This window comes from Stigmatopora nigra, chromosome 22, assembly GCF_051989575.1.
Source record: "Stigmatopora nigra isolate UIUO_SnigA chromosome 22, RoL_Snig_1.1, whole genome shotgun sequence".
Classification (NCBI taxonomy): domain Eukaryota; kingdom Metazoa; phylum Chordata; class Actinopteri; order Syngnathiformes; family Syngnathidae; genus Stigmatopora; species Stigmatopora nigra.
In genome coordinates, this window is record NC_135529.1 from 6,798,894 (window position 1) to 6,815,841 (window position 16,948).

The window sequence follows — 16,948 nt, forward strand, 5'->3', positions numbered from 1 at the left end:
TTCTCAATACTACTGATTCTAACTCTGCACTGTATTATTCAAATTCTGGCCATTTGTATATCCGTGTGTATTGACATACCCTGCAATATTTGTACTATGAGGCACATCTGACTACAAGCAACACCTACTCAATTTCACAAGAAAACTATATTTGTTCATACGTAAGCTGCACTGGACTGTAAACCACTAGCGTCCACATTGTGCTACGAAATATACCAAAAGACATACATCTTATTGGCCAGTAAAAACTGTCGACTGTTTGTAATAACATGGCCTAGTCAAAATGACCATCATACGAAAGACAGTGGCTCAAAGCATGCAAACGTTGAATTTTTGAGACTTCTAATTGTGAAGAAAACAGTTTAAACACAGAAAAAAATCAAACCGCTTGCAAATGTGCCCATTTTGGGACATCATTTATATGCACGCACATAAAAGCTGATAAACTCAAGCCCAGGGTGCCTGTTTCATGGGTATTAATGACATGTCGGGTGGACTGCGGTGAAAATTAGGGGGCCCAGAATTGATTTCGTGAACTTGTACCTTACATGAGAAAAATGGAAAAAAATGTGTTTTTTCCAATGAATCCAATTACGTAGTTACTTTACATTGGAATGAGCCTGATAAAGACAGTCACCCTTCACCAAGTCATCCATTGTTTTTTATTTTTTGGAATGAGCCTCAGCCTATCGTTATGCATACTTTGACGAATACTTGACTTGGTTGGAAGGGTCATATAAGTGTAGGTCGTACAAATATACTCACTACTAGGCTGCAGTTTGACCCTGCCTTGTAGCTTTAAGAAGGAGGTGGGGAGCGTCCCAATGACGCACAACGGAACCCAAGAAGATGCTTCAAAACTCCAGGCAGGCCCACAGTCAGCTTGCTTGGTGACCACCGACTGCTTGAGACCATCCGAGCTGGCAAACAGTTTTAGAAGACCATTTCAGAACCACATTTAAGGAGATTCCACTGAAAATAAAACATGCATTTTTGAAGATTTTTTTTCTTCCTCCAATAGATTCAATGATAAATAAACTATAGTTTCAGGGAGGAAGGCACTGCCAAGTGGAGCCTTTGGTGGGGGGCTGGGGTGGGGGGTTCCACACACACACACACATAGGCACACACACTCACACAGTTGAGTCTCTCGCCTAATTTTTTTGGGGGGGGGGGGTGATTTTAACAGGTCAGGTCATGTCACTCGTGAGTTCGCTCCGTGCTGTGTTGCTCTTTTTAATCTCGTATAAACGAGTGGCGACACAAAACACGGGCGATGAGATACGAGTGATGGCATTTTTGCCCCAAAATGACAGCTACCTTTTTTCCTACGCGAGGGTCGCTCCGGCGATCCGTTACGCGCAGCTCAAGATGCTGTCAAGCGGAGCCCCTCACTCCGACCTTCGCTTCAACGTCCACTTCGAGAAGTCCGATTGCGTCAACGAGGCCGTCTTCAGTTTGGTGGACAAGTCGTGCGAGAAGAAGCCCGATCTGATTCTGGGTCCGGTGTGCGAGTACGAGGCGGCGCCTGTGGTGAGGCTGGCTTCCCACTGGAATATTCCGGTCATCTCGGCAGGTGCCCTGGCCGCCGGCTTTAGCGACAAGAAGAGCGAATACTCCCACCTCACCCGCATCGCGCCGTCCTACGGGAAAATGGCCGAGACTTTCAGTGCGATCTTCGGCCACTTCACCTGGAAGACAGCGGTGCTCATCTACGAGGACGACAAAGAGGAGCAGAACTGTTACTTCACGGTGGAGGGGATTTACCATCTCATGACGGACCTGACAATTAAAGCCTATGCTTTATCCCTCCAAGAGCCGCTGGACACTGACGACATCATCCAAAGCATGTATGACACTCAAGGTAATGCAGCAGAAATAAATGGGAGAAATGGATCTTATTAGTTTTCTAAAAATAAAGTCGCATCAAAAGTTTTCTTACAAAACTAGATCCCAATCGCTAAAGGTTTACGCTGCAATAAATATTACCCATCTCATCCCATTTTCTGATCCACTTCATCGTCACTAGGGTCACGGGGGGTGCTGGAGCCTATCCCAGCTGACCCTGACTTGGTGGCCAGCCAATCGCAGGGCACACGGAGATAAACAACCATTCACGCTCAAACTCATACCTAGGGGCAATTTACAGTGTGCAATTAGTCTACCATGCATGTTTTTGGAATGTGGGAGAAAACCGGAGTACCCGGAGAAAACCCACGCAGGCCCGGGCAGAAAATGCAAACTCCCCTTGTATTCAAATGCATGATAGTTCAAAATAAATTTCAATGGTAGAAAAATATAACATTTGTTTTATCTCAAGATGTATATTTTCTAAAGCTTAGTTTGCCAGTCAGAGCCTGACACAACTCTTCCCACTGGAAAATAGAAGTACCTTATCTCTCCATTCCAGGTCAGATAACCATAAAGTGAATGCAAAAGAGCATGCGCAGTCCCCCCCAAAAAAAGATAGTGAAATTGAATGAGTCAATGTGTATTTGTAGCAGGGAAACTAGAGGGTGCTCTTTGCTCCCTTCCCTAATTTAGTTGGATGCTATGCACTTGACAAGAAATGTGCGAAGTCGTATCTCTTGTCTCCAAAACCAAATCCTAACTGCCACAGCCAAACTTGAAACTTATTAGCTAACTATTTGATCATTTTGGAGAAGTTATCTTTGACAGTTCTGGGCTCCGTGTGAGAAAAGTTAGGTTTCATAGGCAAAATGACTTCTAAAAATATATGATTCAAATCCATTTTCCTCTGCACTGTCCCAAAACTTCTCTGCGACTCTCATGCAATCCTGGAAGGATTCTTTGGGGATTCCACTTGGCTCATTCATCCACATGGCAATATCACACTCACATAGAAACCATTTTTTGATGGGGTACAATTGTCGCTATAATGTATAAACAAACAGATTTTTCCTATTGGGAAGTACAACTACTGAAAGTAATATGTAAAAGTAGTGAATGATAAGAGCCAGTTTGATTGGCAGCGAATGGAGTCGCTTATCATACTTGGTAGATGCATTTTCATTTCAGCACGATGACTTATGTTATTTTCCATTTCTTTCAAGTCACTTTACTATGTTCAAATGTGAAAATGTTCAATGCCAATATGGAGTCTGTATGGTCTCTTTTGAGAGAACCGCCCCTTGGCTCCTGCAACGTTAAAACCAATGACTTATACTTTTACGATAAACCTCAAACATCATCTTGCGCTACCTAGACGTGCAAAGACAGCAATATTATTCTGCACGTATGCTAACGATAAACAGGAAATGCATCGGTCAACTTATCCAGCAGTCATACGGTCAACACTAACGTAGGCGGAATAATTTAAAAGCTTTGCGCCGCTTAAATGTCATATCTGTACCCTGTCCGGGAGGAATTCAGCAACACACAGCACATCCTTGTCTTAGGACCAACGATATAGCAAATTAGGACAACTGTCCTTTATATCCAATCAATTTCCCGTTCGGATTTCAAGTCGTTAGCAAACAAGGCAGTTGCCATCGAGCATTGACAGTTACAGTCTGCCGGCCCGCCACGCCGCGGGCAGCCTTCAGCGAATTTCTAACAGCTATTGGAACTGTCGTAAAAGGAATATCTGAAGGTTTGGAAATATCGCCGCTAGCTCGCATTGGCTCACGGAATAGCTAAGACAGGGCGAGTAGTGTGTGGAGAACTCGGTGTAATTAAAGGTGCTGAAGTGCTGGCAAGACTGAGGTGAAGTTTGTCCCACTCACTCGGGGCATATTTCAGGAGGTGTGTTTAAGTGACGGAGTCGTGAGGAATGTTCCAGCCAGAGTCTGTCTGACTCTTCCTTATTAATGCCCAGGGGGCAGGGGAGGTCAAATGCCAAAGCTTCTTTCTGTCTATTCGCAATTTATTCAGGAATATATTGACTCGTTTAATTGCTTTGCGAAAGATTTGTTTGATGACTGGTATGCCAAATAATTACTTATATACTTAAATGGGACTAGTCATTTGGAGAGCTTGCACTTGAGGCAAATGGCAAAACTGGAGTAGATTTATTAGATTGGATTAGATTACTTTATTTATCCCATATTCGGGAAATTTCACTGTCACAGTAGCAAGAGGGTGAGAATACAGACACAGCAAAAGACAATTTAGACATAAATAAATAGGTAATAAATAAGTTAACATAAACATACAAACAATGTACACTAGGAGTGTGACGATAATTTGGAAATGGTGATATATTGCGATACTTTGTATGCATCCCAAAAGTTTATTCATATGCTACTGCCAAAAAACTATTCAAGTATACTTACACTTAGACCACCAATTGGCTGCCAGCAAATGTATCCACCAAAATTGGTTTTATGTTATTTCATTGGTTGCCATTGACGGTGTTAGACGTCCAGAGCTGATAAACATGAGCTTCTTCCTGTTTGTCTAAAGGGCATTTTCAGGTCATTCCTGGTTTATTTTGGCTTCACATGAGGGCATTTACAGGTCACTTCCTGTTCAGTAACACAAAATCACCCAGAAACAGCCCGAAAATGCCCCAAAATCGACAGGAAAGCACCGAAAACCAATAAGAATCATTGACCAACGTATCAAAAATAGTGTGTGTGGCCAAATTGGGAGATAATTGTTATAGTGATCTTTGTTTTGCATCGTTAGGTACCACTAGTAAATGCACACAACTGAAGGTATCCGTCTCCATAAATCATTCTCAATTCACACTCATGCGCTGTCTTGTTACAGGTCGACTCACTGCATATCATGTGAATTGCAAACATATTTCACAGTGACTCCTGCCTGACCTCACCTGTCAATCTTTTAGTCACCTTAGCAAAATAAAGCGCCGACCTTCAATGCATGCATTCCTTTGACATTTTTTGCATTTGCCACTTACGCAAATGCCCTGCAGCTCCAATCTTTCCATGAATTTACTTCACTATCTAACATTAAATCAGACAAATCCTCTCACGTAAAAAGCCATTACATTTCTCTTCTGCTGTCTATATGGGGAAGGAAGTCCTGGCGATTTCCCGTCTTCCATTTATGGATAGTGAAGTGCACTGTGGATCATCAGACCTTCTAAGGTGCACAAACTATTCTGTACCTTTCCTTAGATCTTCGCTTCAGGGCAATAATCTTGTCTCAGAGGTCTGCAGAGTATTGTTGAGACCTCAGGCTTGGTTTGCACTCTGACATACACTCAACTGTGTGACCATATATGGGCACGCATGTGTGCGTCTTTAAAAATCACCTCAAGTTCATTTCACGCTGGGGGGTTTAAATTCAGATGTAGAGACACCACCTGGCTGCATCTTCAGCTTTACGCCTCTGCAAACATCTGAAGATTGATTTAATTAAATCTAGTCCAATAACTTGCCTGCATTTTTTGGAGTGTTAAAAACGAGTTAACAGATTAGTGTGTAAGATTGTGCCACTTAGTGTAAGTGAATACTACTTTTTGAACATTTATATACATCTAAAAGTTGGTCATTTTCCCACCCAAATGAAGAAAATAAATGTTTTTGAAATATTTATCCCCTACAATAAAATGTATTTTTTCTCACAGTGGTGATCTTGTGCATGGACGCCAACAAAATTCGAGAAATTATGCTGGCCGCACACCGACGCCGATTGACCAGTGGAACGCACATGTTCTTTAATATTGAACTCTTCAACGCTTCCTCTTACGGTAAAGCTTATAAAAGCAATGTTGTGTTTGAATGATGCGCACTTTAGAGAGCGCTGTTTCTGGATATTCACATTTAAAAATACATTTCAAGTTGATCCAATTGTACTTTATTTTATGGATGTGGTGAAACTGCACTTTAGGCAACGGTTCGTGGTGGAGAGGAGACAAGTTTGATGATGAAGCGAGGCAAGCCTACGTGTATCTGAACACCGTCACCCTGCTCCGCACGGTCAAACCAGAGTTTGAGAACTTCTCGATGGAAATTAAAGCAGCCAGGGAAAGCATGGGACTGCACAACTGCAAAGACTGCGAAAGTGTAAGTATATGTGAATAGTTCTCATATTTGTCATGTAAATAGGGGCTGACAGTAAGTCAAAGTTCACATTTCACATTATGTGCCAACAAGTAGAAAGACCTTTGACCTCTCCAAAACACAAAAATGCACCTCAACAACTACACGTCTAATTGTGAAAACCAAATAATAGAAATATTTAATGGTTTTACTGGACTGAATTTCAATTCATTGATTTATAGGAAGGCATCAGGTTAAAATAATGTAATTCCACCTCAAGCACAGACTATCTTAGAAAGTCTTAAAAAGAAAATTTCTTTTTTTTGTTCCTAAAATAGCTGAACCCATTTGTACTTCAAATTTGGAGATATGTAACTGCCTTACAATTGTGAAAACGACGCTGTGGAGTTTGCATGACCTACCCATGCCTTTGTGGGTTTTCTCCGGGTGCTTTAGTTTCCTCCCACATCCAACAGACTGGATAGACCTGTGAGCACATTACAAGACAGATTCTTCATCTCAAACAATCAGAGAAAAAAGCGAAAAGTAAGCGGCATTACCTTGAGACCAAAAAAAATGGTTGCAAATACCTTAATACGTTAACAATGTGGCCTCTGATATATATTTTTTAATTTCCACTAGTCTGCAGTTGTGCAACAGCAGCATTCTGTTGCCAGCTGGAGGGTCTTTCGAGCCATGTCAGGGTACCCTTTTAATCTGATAAACTGAGTCTTTATTTTTTTCAAAATATTCGATGTTAGAGACCTTGGCAGGGTAGAAAGAAGTGAAGTTGGTCCCTGGAAACTTGGCAGGATATCCGATTGCTCGGTTGGGAAAAATTAAGACCTAATCTCTGCAATAACATTTACACAACTTCCTATAATTAAAGGAATCATCTTGTCCTCATGGGGCCCACTGAAAAACCAAACAATCAATTAGCAATGCTAAATCTAATCCTCCATCATAATTGACATTTTGCCCACATTTGACCACATTTGCCCACATTTGCCCTTGCAGGTCAACATGTTTGTAGAGGGATTCCATGACGCGCTGCTGCTTTATGCCATTGCTTTAAAGGAGGCCATGAAAAGTGGATACAATAAGAAAAATGGATTGGAAATCACGTCACGCATGTGGAACAGAACCTTTGAAGGTAAATTGAACCTTGAGGAATGTGGCCCTGTGTATATGACATTCAGGTAAGGTAAGGTAAGGTATCATCACTTCTAGATGTCGATCTAATTAACATTTCATTTGGTGAAATTCAGGCTAGTAGATCTAAAAATGTTGGTCGGGTGATCCATTGTAATCCAACACATTTAAACTGCTGTCCAATATTGTTTTAACGCCTTCATCATTACTCGAAAGTTCAGATCTCATACAAAAGAGGTGTATTGTTGCCCTCCGGTGGTCATAAATAGTTACTACAGTTTATCCTGAACGCGTTAGGAGGCCAAAACATTCCCCCAGCCATCCCCATAAAAATGTGCAGTTTAAAGGATGTGGCATCACTTGACATTTGTCTTCTATCTGAAATAAATCAATCAAATCAAATCAAAAGCCTTTATTTTCATTTTTGTGGTGCACAGGAATCGCCGGCCAGGTTTCCATCGACGGCAACGGTGACAGAAACGGAGATTTCTCTTTGATGGCAATGACCGACGTTAACGCGGGAACGTATGAGGTACGACAACCGATTCAAGCTCAAAGGTTTGACATTTAAATCTGATTGGTACCCATCCAAATATTCACATCATGTCATTTCAGGTTGTGGCCAACTATTTTGGTTTGAACCGGAGCTTTGAGCTGATGCCAGCCTTGAACTATCACCATTTCACTCTGCAAGGAATACAAATAACGCAGGCTGAGAATTCAGATTCATCATGTAAAATAATATCCCCCTAAAGTATTTGGGGTCAACTTGTATGGATGTTAACTGCTGTGGTATTTTATGTCCTCTGTCAACCAGGTGGTCTTGGAATGTCGGCTTTGACTGGAGTCATAGTGGGATCCCTACTGGGAATTGCAATGCTTACAGCATTCTATTTTTTCAGGTAATTATTACAAGTGTAAATCCCCTTTTCTATCTGTGACGTTACGATTTTGAGTCGGGTTATTTCTCTTTTGTAGGAAAAATTACCGTATTACCATTGAACGTCGAGCCGACAGCGAGGCGTGTGCCAGCAGGAAGCACCGCCACCTGCGAGAAGACTCCATCAGATCCAATTTATCGGCTGCTTAGCCAGCCACACGACAACAAAAGCAAAAACTGTTGCCGCAAATTTACATCTCTGTGGCTGGAGATAATCATGGCTGTTAATAGGGAAATACTCTTTAGAAACTAGCTGGTTTTTATGTGTTGAAGTATTTGACTTTAAAACGTATTTTAACTCAGGACAACTGTAACTGTCTCAAAACACCACTTGGAGTTTTTTTGTTTTGTTTTTCTTACTTTTACAGTTTTTTGTGAGGGGCCATTTGATCATAGAAAGACATTTTTGTAATTTTACACTGTATACGACTCGTATACCTGGCTGTATATAATTACATGCAGTAGATATATATTATGCTATAATGTGCACTACTTAAATTTGGTTGAATTGTGCTGTCAATTTTTTCATGAGGTCGCTTTGTGGTTGTATTTGGCCAAAAAAAATGGTAAAGTAATTTGACAAAATTAAAAAAATAGATCTGAACTCACCAAAAGATCCATGCGGTATAAGGAGATGACAAGAATGGGTTTCTGAGAATAATCTGAAAGGAAACAAGCATAACATTCACCCAAAATGAGCACAGTTTTTGCGCTATTGCATAATTATATCAGTTTTCTATTGATGGTCGAATTCCGAAAATGTTCTGGCTTTCGGAGCCACTTTATTTACATCCAAACCAAAGCCAACAATCTTGTATCAACTTCCTAAATTCCACTTGTAAGGTTGGAATGAAATGTTTTTGATAGTCTTCCCCTGACCGCACATGCCAGAGATGTACAAGATAACTTGCTACACTTGTTTGCCCAATTAAAGATGTGCATGTATACATCCAGTTATCAGATTGTGTGAGAAGGGAGACCTAAAATCCTTTCCCCAGGGATAAAACATGTCCACATGGGGGGGTCTGAGTTAGTCAACATATCAAACGGAAGTGTAGATAAGAACATCGGTTTGTAAATGTTGTCACAACGGGGCCCGCAATTTCCTTTGCTTACTGAGTCGCAACACTGTAATTGACATTAAAAACAATAATGTACCCGTCTGCATAATCTTTTGGAGACAGCCGACTATCGTGCTTTTGCAGGCTTTGCTTGGAATTAGAGGCACAATTCTCCAACTAAGCCCTTACTGGATTGACAATAGTCATTCAAATTAGGTTTGGGACATTGAAAATTATTTCACATAGAAAAAGCTCATTGTTTTAGAAAGATTTCGCATTCAATTAAAATGTTATGATTGAGACTTTTTAAAAGAGCTGGTGGCAGAGCTCATCTTTTAAAAACATTTAATAAACATTTGAATCTAATGGTATACCTTTACTGTTATTATAGATTTGGGGACAGAGGATATGAATCATTTGTTATTATATTATTATTTCCTATTTTGTACAGGATTAGTTGTTCAACAGTCATTTTTAACAAGACACAGACCAGTTTTTCCTATCTACGCTTTTTAAATATTTTTATTACGAAGCCATACTTTTGGAATACATGCAGAATGTAGTTTGGTCTTGTCTTTCTCAGATAAGTTCAAAAATCTAAAATCAATCAAAAAAATCTAATCAAAATCCAATAGTTATGACCCAGAAAACTGAATTAGGACGTTTGCTTTGCTACTTACCTGCAGTGTTTTCTCCAGATTCTTTAAACTTTTTGATTTTATGGACTGTACATGATGAAATTCCTTAAAATTGGATGCAGGGGAACATAATCTTTATCCAGTTTGACTGTTTTCCTGACACAACTTCATACAAAGACATGAATTTCACCCAATCTTTGCTTGTGAATGACTGAACAATTCTGACAAACTGTTTTTTTTTCACCCAATCACGGCACCCAGCTGCCCCCAATCAGGAGGCATCATTAGTTCACCTGTGGTTTGTTTCAAAAAGATGGCTGATGAACATTCTTTAACTCTTTCTTTTATCCTCATATATTTATCAAATATCTCTTGTAAATTGAAGATGATTTGAAAATAATTTCATTCTGTTTTAATTGGTGTCAAACCCAACTTTATTTGTGGAAAGGACATTACTAACTCCAAAATGAGAATATTAAATAATATAAATGTAAAATGTATGTGTACATATGAGGAGATTTGAATGTGACAAACCGCTGCAAGCAACAGATTGTGCCGCAGTAAAGTGAACACAAACTAATGAGAGGAAGTATAAAGTAAAGAAGGAAGGAAGCTATTTCTTCCATCGCTGAAAGGGAATGCATTCCAGTGGTTTCAGATTGGCAGCTTGGCAATGAAGAGTGTGAGCATTCTATCTGATAAAATACTTTTGACGTCATTCCGATAAACACACGACGGCCAGATGGAGACTTTCCAAATCGCCATTCGACAAACAACTTTCCAATGGCTTCTTGGGGTAACGGACGATATCAATTGTTGTGGGGTGTCGTGGTGCACTAGGCCAGATGAAAGCCTCTAAAAATGTGTGTGAAGACACACACAAAATATTCTGAAAAAATACAATTCATAGGCCACTGTGTGTACAGACTGCAAGTCCCTTATAATAACAGATTGACTAACCATTGACCAATTTAATGAGAATACGATACAGTCTAATACGATAGCAATTTTTTGGAATATGGTACGAAATTGTCCAATATCACAAAGTCCGCCACAATTACATTCAATGGCCTTGAAGCAATTTAATGCAGTTTTTACATCTAGCACAACAATTTTCATTACACTTAGGGCAATTAAAATTGGACATCAATGTTGTTGTTCTTGACAATTTCAAAGATTTCATACCTTTGAAAGAGGATGACCATACAATCCGTTTGAACATCATTTCTAGTCAAGAGTCGCAGTCACACCAACAGTTACCATGGGGAGACACAGTTGGAAACCTTCACGTGGTGTCTCCTGAGAGGCCGCTCGCCGCGGCCTGCGAATTCCAACAAATACCACTCAGAGCTGCCAACAAGGAACGTGGCACCCTACGTTTTTCATCCAGCCGGAGACATTTGACTGCCCCTCACCTCCGACTACCCCCCGGATGAAATAACCCGCGTTCCAGTGGCAACTCTAGCGCTATCTGAGGGCAATCCTCAGGCGCTTGTAGTGCAACAACAACAACAACAACAGTTACCATGGAAACAGCACGATTTACTCAGTATGTTCGCTGTTTCCTATTGACTTGTTACTTTGACAACCGGAATGTCATTTGGCCAGGCTCTCAAAGGGAACTTTTTACAGCCTTTAGAGGAATGATTGGAGCCACTTTAACTAAAATCAATAACGTTCGCTATATAAATCAACATGCTTTCTCATTAACATTATCAAGTGGTGTCATTTACAACCCCGCCAAGCAACTGGACACAGTCCACAGCAGGACACCATTCACACTACGAGACCATTTATTTATTTCAAACTCATTTGCAACAATACGAATCATTCTGGGCCATAAAAACAAAACTCTCACAAATTAATTCTTCATGTCTTCTAAATTGAAATCCAAAATGTCTGCAAAAAAAACGGTCGCTCTCATATTTGTTGTTCCTGAACCAATGTTTTTAGACCACAACAAAAAGAAACAAGTCTTGAGCCTTCCCACTAATTAGCGTTAAAACATGCACACGCACATCCTCATCCTGTTTAACTGTTTAACTTGGCAGTCACAACACCTGCTTAATTGGACGTCCTTTCTTTTGATTTAAGCTATTATGCTATAGCACACTCACTTTTTTGCAGCCATATCATTGATCCTGCAATTTTGACTGATATAACTGTTACACTAGCCTTCCATACAAATAAGCAATTCAAGATTTGACCCGCCTTCGCTTTGCATTTGTGGTTTCTCGCTCGTAGCCGCGTCGGTCGGTCAGGTGGCGGGCAGGCTTAATAAATAGAGCAGAGCGTTAAAGACATGTGGTTTTCAGTCTGACATTGTTGTGTGAGTGCCTGTTGGAAAGTGCACACAACAGCAAGCGCCTGGGAAATGTCAACAATGTCGCCTCGTACTTTCTTGACAGGACCAGTAAATAGTCAATTCTATTCAAACAGTTACCAGCACGCTTTTCTTCGCAGCAGGCATCAAGATGATGTGAACTTTACTCAGAGGCATTCTGTTTTCCCAGAATGCTCTATATAACACTTTCTGGGAAATGTGGCAGAATGTCTGTATATTGGACGTTGATTCTTTCTTTTTTTTATTCCTTTATTTGTTTTTCCTAGGGATTTAAATGCAAAAAGTGTCAGGTTGATTCTCTCGGTGAATTACTAGACTCACTACAGCACAAAAAAATCACCGTCACGTCAGTTTGCACGGCAGAATTTGTGTATAATAATGGAAATTGTTCTTTTTTTGCACGTTGGATAGAGCACTAACAGTAGGCTGAGAATTTCTCTTTTGCAAACTTCTCTTGCATCCCAGGAAAGATCTAAACCAGGCAAATCTGTCATCACCAAGCAAACTTAAAGGAAGAACTTGTCAGCACATCATCAACGCCACAGTGGCATCCATCGCCAGTTGTCAAACACCAAATTAATCTCTGCTTCTGTCGTCTTCATGTTGCTTCCCTTGCTTCGTTTGTTCACCCTGTTTGCACAACGCTTCAAAATTCTTGCACCCCCGCACGTTTGTGCACGGATGGTTAAGAGAATAAGTCAAGAGAAAATAACAGGCCTCTTCTCGGGTGAAGACTATGTCACTGTTTTAATAATAATGACCATTTTTGTTCTAGATATTGAAGTATGTGTGTGAGAAAATAAATGCATTTTTGAAAAGATATTCCCGGTTGTAAAGGCTGGCATGAGCGACTTGGCATGTCACTTTTATGGCAGAAAAAGAGCTTGAACTTATGTGTGAGGTTGAGAGGTTCCATCTCAAAAACACGGGGCTGGCCTCGCTGGATGACCCGGGTTCCGGAACCAGATCTCTTTGAGAGGCGTTGGATTTGTAAGCGAAGCTTTGGTTTCCAAAATTGGTCTGCTTTTGGTAGCAACTTAAAGCTCTGACGTTTTCATCTTAAAAGTCATAGAATTTCATCCTGACAGCTACAGACGTGAAAGTTTCATTAATCAATAGCAGAAGGAGGAGTCATTTTTGACAAACGTGTATAATTGTGTCAATTAAAAACTATTTTTTACTCAGTGTGAAAGCAAAATTGATTGGTCATTTCTAAAAACAAAAAAAAACCCTAACATTTGGAATCAAATGAATTGATTTGAAGAGAGGACTGACAAAAAAAAGCATCCAGGATAAGAATGACTCAACAGCGACCTCTGAAGATTTAAAGGTGACATGTCACTAAAACCAAATAACCCTACTGCATCCCCAAAATGTTTCCTCGCTTATACTTTCCTTTTTAGTGTGTGTCACTAATCTCCATTTTGTTTGTTAAGAAGTCATTCACTTTCTTCTTCTGTTTACACAAACTGGTCAAAACGTTCATTTTTCAGAGACCTGATATTGGCAAAAGCAATTGGATAACCAAATAAAAATATTTTTCAAAACTTTTAATAACAATTCACTCTTTGTTTTACTACTAAATATGCCACAACATGAAAGGTCATCCTCATTAGCTCTCACTTTACTACACTGCTCAAAAAAGGTACACAGTTCAATACACTTGACATGAAAAAGAAATTAAAAAGAAGACCAGCAACAGTACTAAACCGTGACAACTTAAACATAACATTAAAGTTAGTTACAAAAGAATCAGAGGCTTTTTACAAAAACCAAAGCCAAAGTTTTCAACAAGAATGGCTTATATTCTCTTTATGGCTTCGTCAATTTCTGAAATGTGGTCCTTCAGTTGGTTCCATTGTTCTGGATTCAGAGCGATACCTGCAACAATTAAAAACAGCATTTTAAAGGTTATTTTGAACTATTAAATTTAGGTAAATTAACAAGCATTTCTTTTTTTGTCAGGGTCCTTACGGTGTTTTGCATAAAGCTAAAAAAAGTGTCATACTTTGAGTAGATAAGTGAGTTAAATGAGTTTATACCTTTCTTCCCAGGCTTCATTTCGCCATCTGTATTAGTCCAGTACTCTCTGATGTCGACCAGAACTTTACCTTTGAACTCCCGGACAGAGACATACCTCATCCTTCCGATCTGTAAAAAAAAAAAAAAAAAAACATGCACAATGTCCCAAATATATTCAATGTTATCACAATCCACCAAAGCAGTATGTCTACACTAGCTTCAAAAACAAGTCCTGGAAAATGAATCAATATCCAAAAAAGGGGGTGGGAGGCAAAAATCTGACAAAACACCGATGTCGAAAGTGCAGTTTAATCCATTAATACTCACGGTTGAAGTTTTCAAAATGAAGAAAAGTCAAATTGAATTTATTATCTATGTATGCAACTTGTGAATGCACTCACTTGGAACATGTTGTCTTCAGTGTTACTGTCGCCTTTGGAAGACCCGCCAGCCTTGCCACTCTCCGTCTTTGGTTTCTTAGCCGGTTTCTCTGCTGGAGCGGCCTTCTTTCTCTTAGCCTAGAACCATCAAATATATTTATTTTCCAGTGCCAACAATCATTTGGACACGTTTGTATTATTGTACATTGTGCAGTGTGCTGGGATTTATAATTGAAAAAAAGAAATAATGAGCAACAAAATATTCCAATTGAAAAACAAACCTTGGTTTCCACATCACTATTAGAGTCACTCCCAGATGAGGAGCTAAGCACTTCCTTTGATTTAGGCATTCTGCAGAAAAAAAGCAATCAATATGTGAACTTTTATACATTTGCACCTACAGTATGTACAAGTGTGAACACAACTATTACTATGATACTAATACCGATATTATATTGGCATTTTCTATATTACTGACAACTGAACTAGATCAATTGTTTCGTATGTTATACTTAATAATTGTGATTTTTATTTTGCATTTACACCATTTTATATCCCCCTATCTTACAATGGAGGACTCAGTGACTTAAATTTGGACAAAATATAAGACCAGTGAAAATTGCTGCTACCTTAACTGACGCACGATTGATAAATGTCGTTCGTGTGGGTGCAATAACATATTTAAAAAAAAACATGTAACTGTGTGAAAGCACAGAGAATTTTCATCATTGGGAGGCGAAGACGACATTAGGACAGCATTGACGTAAAACATTTAAATGAACATTTTAGCTTGGTAGGCCAACATTTGACCAAACATGCACTCCAACAAAGCATGTGAAGGCCTCGCTCCAAACGTAACTAGGATAATTACCACCTCCACAATACAATAAAATGCTAAAGCAAACCACCTTGGAATATAAAATTGAAAACCTATGAAAGAAAACCAAGGAACCATTCAAAGCTAAAATCCTTACATTATTTTGTAGATAATTTGTTGGCTGTATCGTATCGTGCAGCAATGTATTACTCTTCAAATGCTTCTTCTTCTGTTTTCTTCATCTTCGTCGTGTACTTTGTAAATCAACTCCACCGCTCTCTGCCGCCCCTGGTGGAGCTAAAGTACCTTGTAACGCAGGGTTCAGGTAATAACTGGTCAATATTTTGTCGTCAACGTTTTATTTAATGTCCTTTTATTCAATATATTTACACCCACCATTTTCGGTTTTAAAGCACATCTTAACTGCACAAGGATTAGATGTACTGCCAACCTTGACAGTTCGCATGAATTAGATTTCTATTGCCATCACATGTGGACACCAGTTATGAGTTTGTTTTTAAAGAAGATATCACTTTTCTTTAAACTAAAAAGGTAAAGAATCTGAATAGCAAGTGAACACACACCTTTGGGTGTAGAATTCTGATGTAATGGTGGAATATACCACATTCAGCATTGGTATCACAATCAAGCATCCATTTTCTTGAATGCATAACTGTTACTCTAGATGTCAAATAAATCTGCAACTAGTCAGAAAATTGTTTGTCTATCTAGTGGAACGTCCGATCCCTCTGGCAATGTTCTCATCGGTTTCTGCGGCCTCCTTGAGTGTCTGCATTATAAGAATATTTCGTTTTCTTGTCTCTTCCATTCTCACAGGATTTGACTCTGGCAAATTCTGAGGACAAAAAAAAACACCTTTTCAAACAGTGATTAACATTTTTTTACATTGATGCACTCTCCCAATATCAGGAAATATCTGATTTGTGATCATGGTAGAATTATTTTAGATAAACAACCTGGTGCATTATTGGAGTGCTGAACTATTAACCTTTCATAGGGCACTTATTGCCATTGACGGTTGCAGACGTCAAAGTAAATTTAACTGGATTGGAAACCTGAAAAACTTACTAACTATTAATATTGTGAGCTATGTGACACAAATTTAATGTCCACCTTATGTCAACACGAGGTCACTGTAGTACCCAAAAAGACAAATATGACATCGTGGATATGAATCACCTTGATTATTTCCTTTCGCCTTTCTTCTCCGGGAACAATAATCGACCACATCCCATAGCCGATCCCAACAATTGCAACCAGACCGGTCGAGGTCAAGATGGTTCGCATGCCACTCATTGTGGACACACAGAGATCCACCGCAGTTGAAATCGGTGTATAAAAATGAAAATTAGACCAACTTTTACATACGAACGTTGAGCCCAAGTTGACAGCGACGTTTGGTGATATGGGACGTCATTTGACTTTTACCCATAAAGCACCGCGGCAGAAAATTAGCGCAAGATGCGGAGTCAGGGTCAGCAACCTTATCAGGCAGCCATTTTAAAGCACTGAAATTATGTCCTTTTTGCAAATCTTTACGGGGTTTCAAAAAGTTTGTATTTAAAAATGAGGGATGAGGAAAAATAAATACTTGAGTGTTC

The 16,948-nt window shown here is 39.5% G+C and overlaps 3 protein-coding genes across 3 annotated transcripts; 1 reads left to right on the forward strand and 2 right to left on the reverse strand.

The window, feature by feature from the left end:
• Positions 1-1,131: 1,131 nt before the first annotated feature.
• Positions 1,132-9,496, forward strand: LOC144215918 (atrial natriuretic peptide receptor 3-like). Its single transcript, XM_077745133.1, has 8 exons — positions 1,132-1,864; positions 5,558-5,680; positions 5,821-5,996; positions 6,990-7,125; positions 7,562-7,656; positions 7,740-7,857; positions 7,942-8,026; positions 8,103-9,496. Exons 1-8 carry the CDS (start codon positions 1,198-1,200, stop codon positions 8,212-8,214), a joined length of 1,512 nt encoding a protein of 503 aa, XP_077601259.1. The 5' UTR covers positions 1,132-1,197; the 3' UTR covers positions 8,215-9,496.
• Positions 9,497-13,642: 4,146 nt separating this feature from the next.
• LOC144215943 (activated RNA polymerase II transcriptional coactivator p15-like) lies at positions 13,643-15,629 on the reverse strand. The gene is made up of 5 exons (XM_077745173.1): positions 15,484-15,629; positions 14,791-14,860; positions 14,531-14,647; positions 14,150-14,258; positions 13,643-13,988 (listed from the first exon to the last, which is right to left on the reverse strand). Exons 2-5 carry the CDS (start codon positions 14,857-14,859, stop codon positions 13,909-13,911), a joined length of 375 nt encoding a protein of 124 aa, XP_077601299.1. The 5' UTR covers position 14,860; positions 15,484-15,629; the 3' UTR covers positions 13,643-13,908.
• A 39-nt stretch (positions 15,630-15,668) lies between these two features.
• On the reverse strand, positions 15,669-16,816 carry LOC144215944 (ubiquinol-cytochrome-c reductase complex assembly factor 3-like). Its single transcript, XM_077745174.1, has 2 exons — positions 16,527-16,816; positions 15,669-16,182 (listed from the first exon to the last, which is right to left on the reverse strand). The coding sequence occupies exons 1-2, from the start codon at positions 16,641-16,643 to the stop codon at positions 16,051-16,053; spliced, it is 249 nt and encodes an 82-aa protein (XP_077601300.1). The 5' UTR covers positions 16,644-16,816; the 3' UTR covers positions 15,669-16,050.
• Between the last annotated feature and the right edge of the window lie 132 nt (positions 16,817-16,948).

What these genes read in the sequence shown, in the direction of transcription:
- LOC144215918 (XM_077745133.1), top strand. Translation starts at nt 1,198, where the DNA reads ATGTCACTCGTGAGTTCGCTCCGTGCTGTGTTGCTCTTTTTAATCTCG. An exon ending in CTTCAACGCTTCCTCTTACG is followed by an intron (nt 5,681 to 5,820) that starts GTAAAGCTTATA and finishes ACTGCACTTTAG; the next exon opens with GCAACGGTTCGTGGTGGAGA. An exon ending in ACTGCAAAGACTGCGAAAGT is followed by an intron (nt 5,997 to 6,989) that starts GTAAGTATATGT and finishes TTGCCCTTGCAG; the next exon opens with GTCAACATGTTTGTAGAGGG.
- LOC144215943 (XM_077745173.1), bottom strand. Translation starts at nt 14,859, where the DNA reads ATGCCTAAATCAAAGGAAGTGCTTAGCTCCTCATCTGGGAGTGACTCT. An exon ending in CTGAAGACAACATGTTCCAA is followed by an intron (nt 14,259 to 14,530) that starts GTGAGTGCATTC and finishes TTTTTTTTACAG; the next exon opens with ATCGGAAGGATGAGGTATGT. An exon ending in AATGAAGCCTGGGAAGAAAG is followed by an intron (nt 13,989 to 14,149) that starts GTATAAACTCAT and finishes TAATTGTTGCAG; the next exon opens with GTATCGCTCTGAATCCAGAA.
- LOC144215944 (XM_077745174.1), bottom strand. Translation starts at nt 16,643, where the DNA reads ATGAGTGGCATGCGAACCATCTTGACCTCGACCGGTCTGGTTGCAATT. An exon ending in GGCGAAAGGAAATAATCAAG is followed by an intron (nt 16,183 to 16,526) that starts GTGATTCATATC and finishes TTTTGTCCTCAG; the next exon opens with AATTTGCCAGAGTCAAATCC.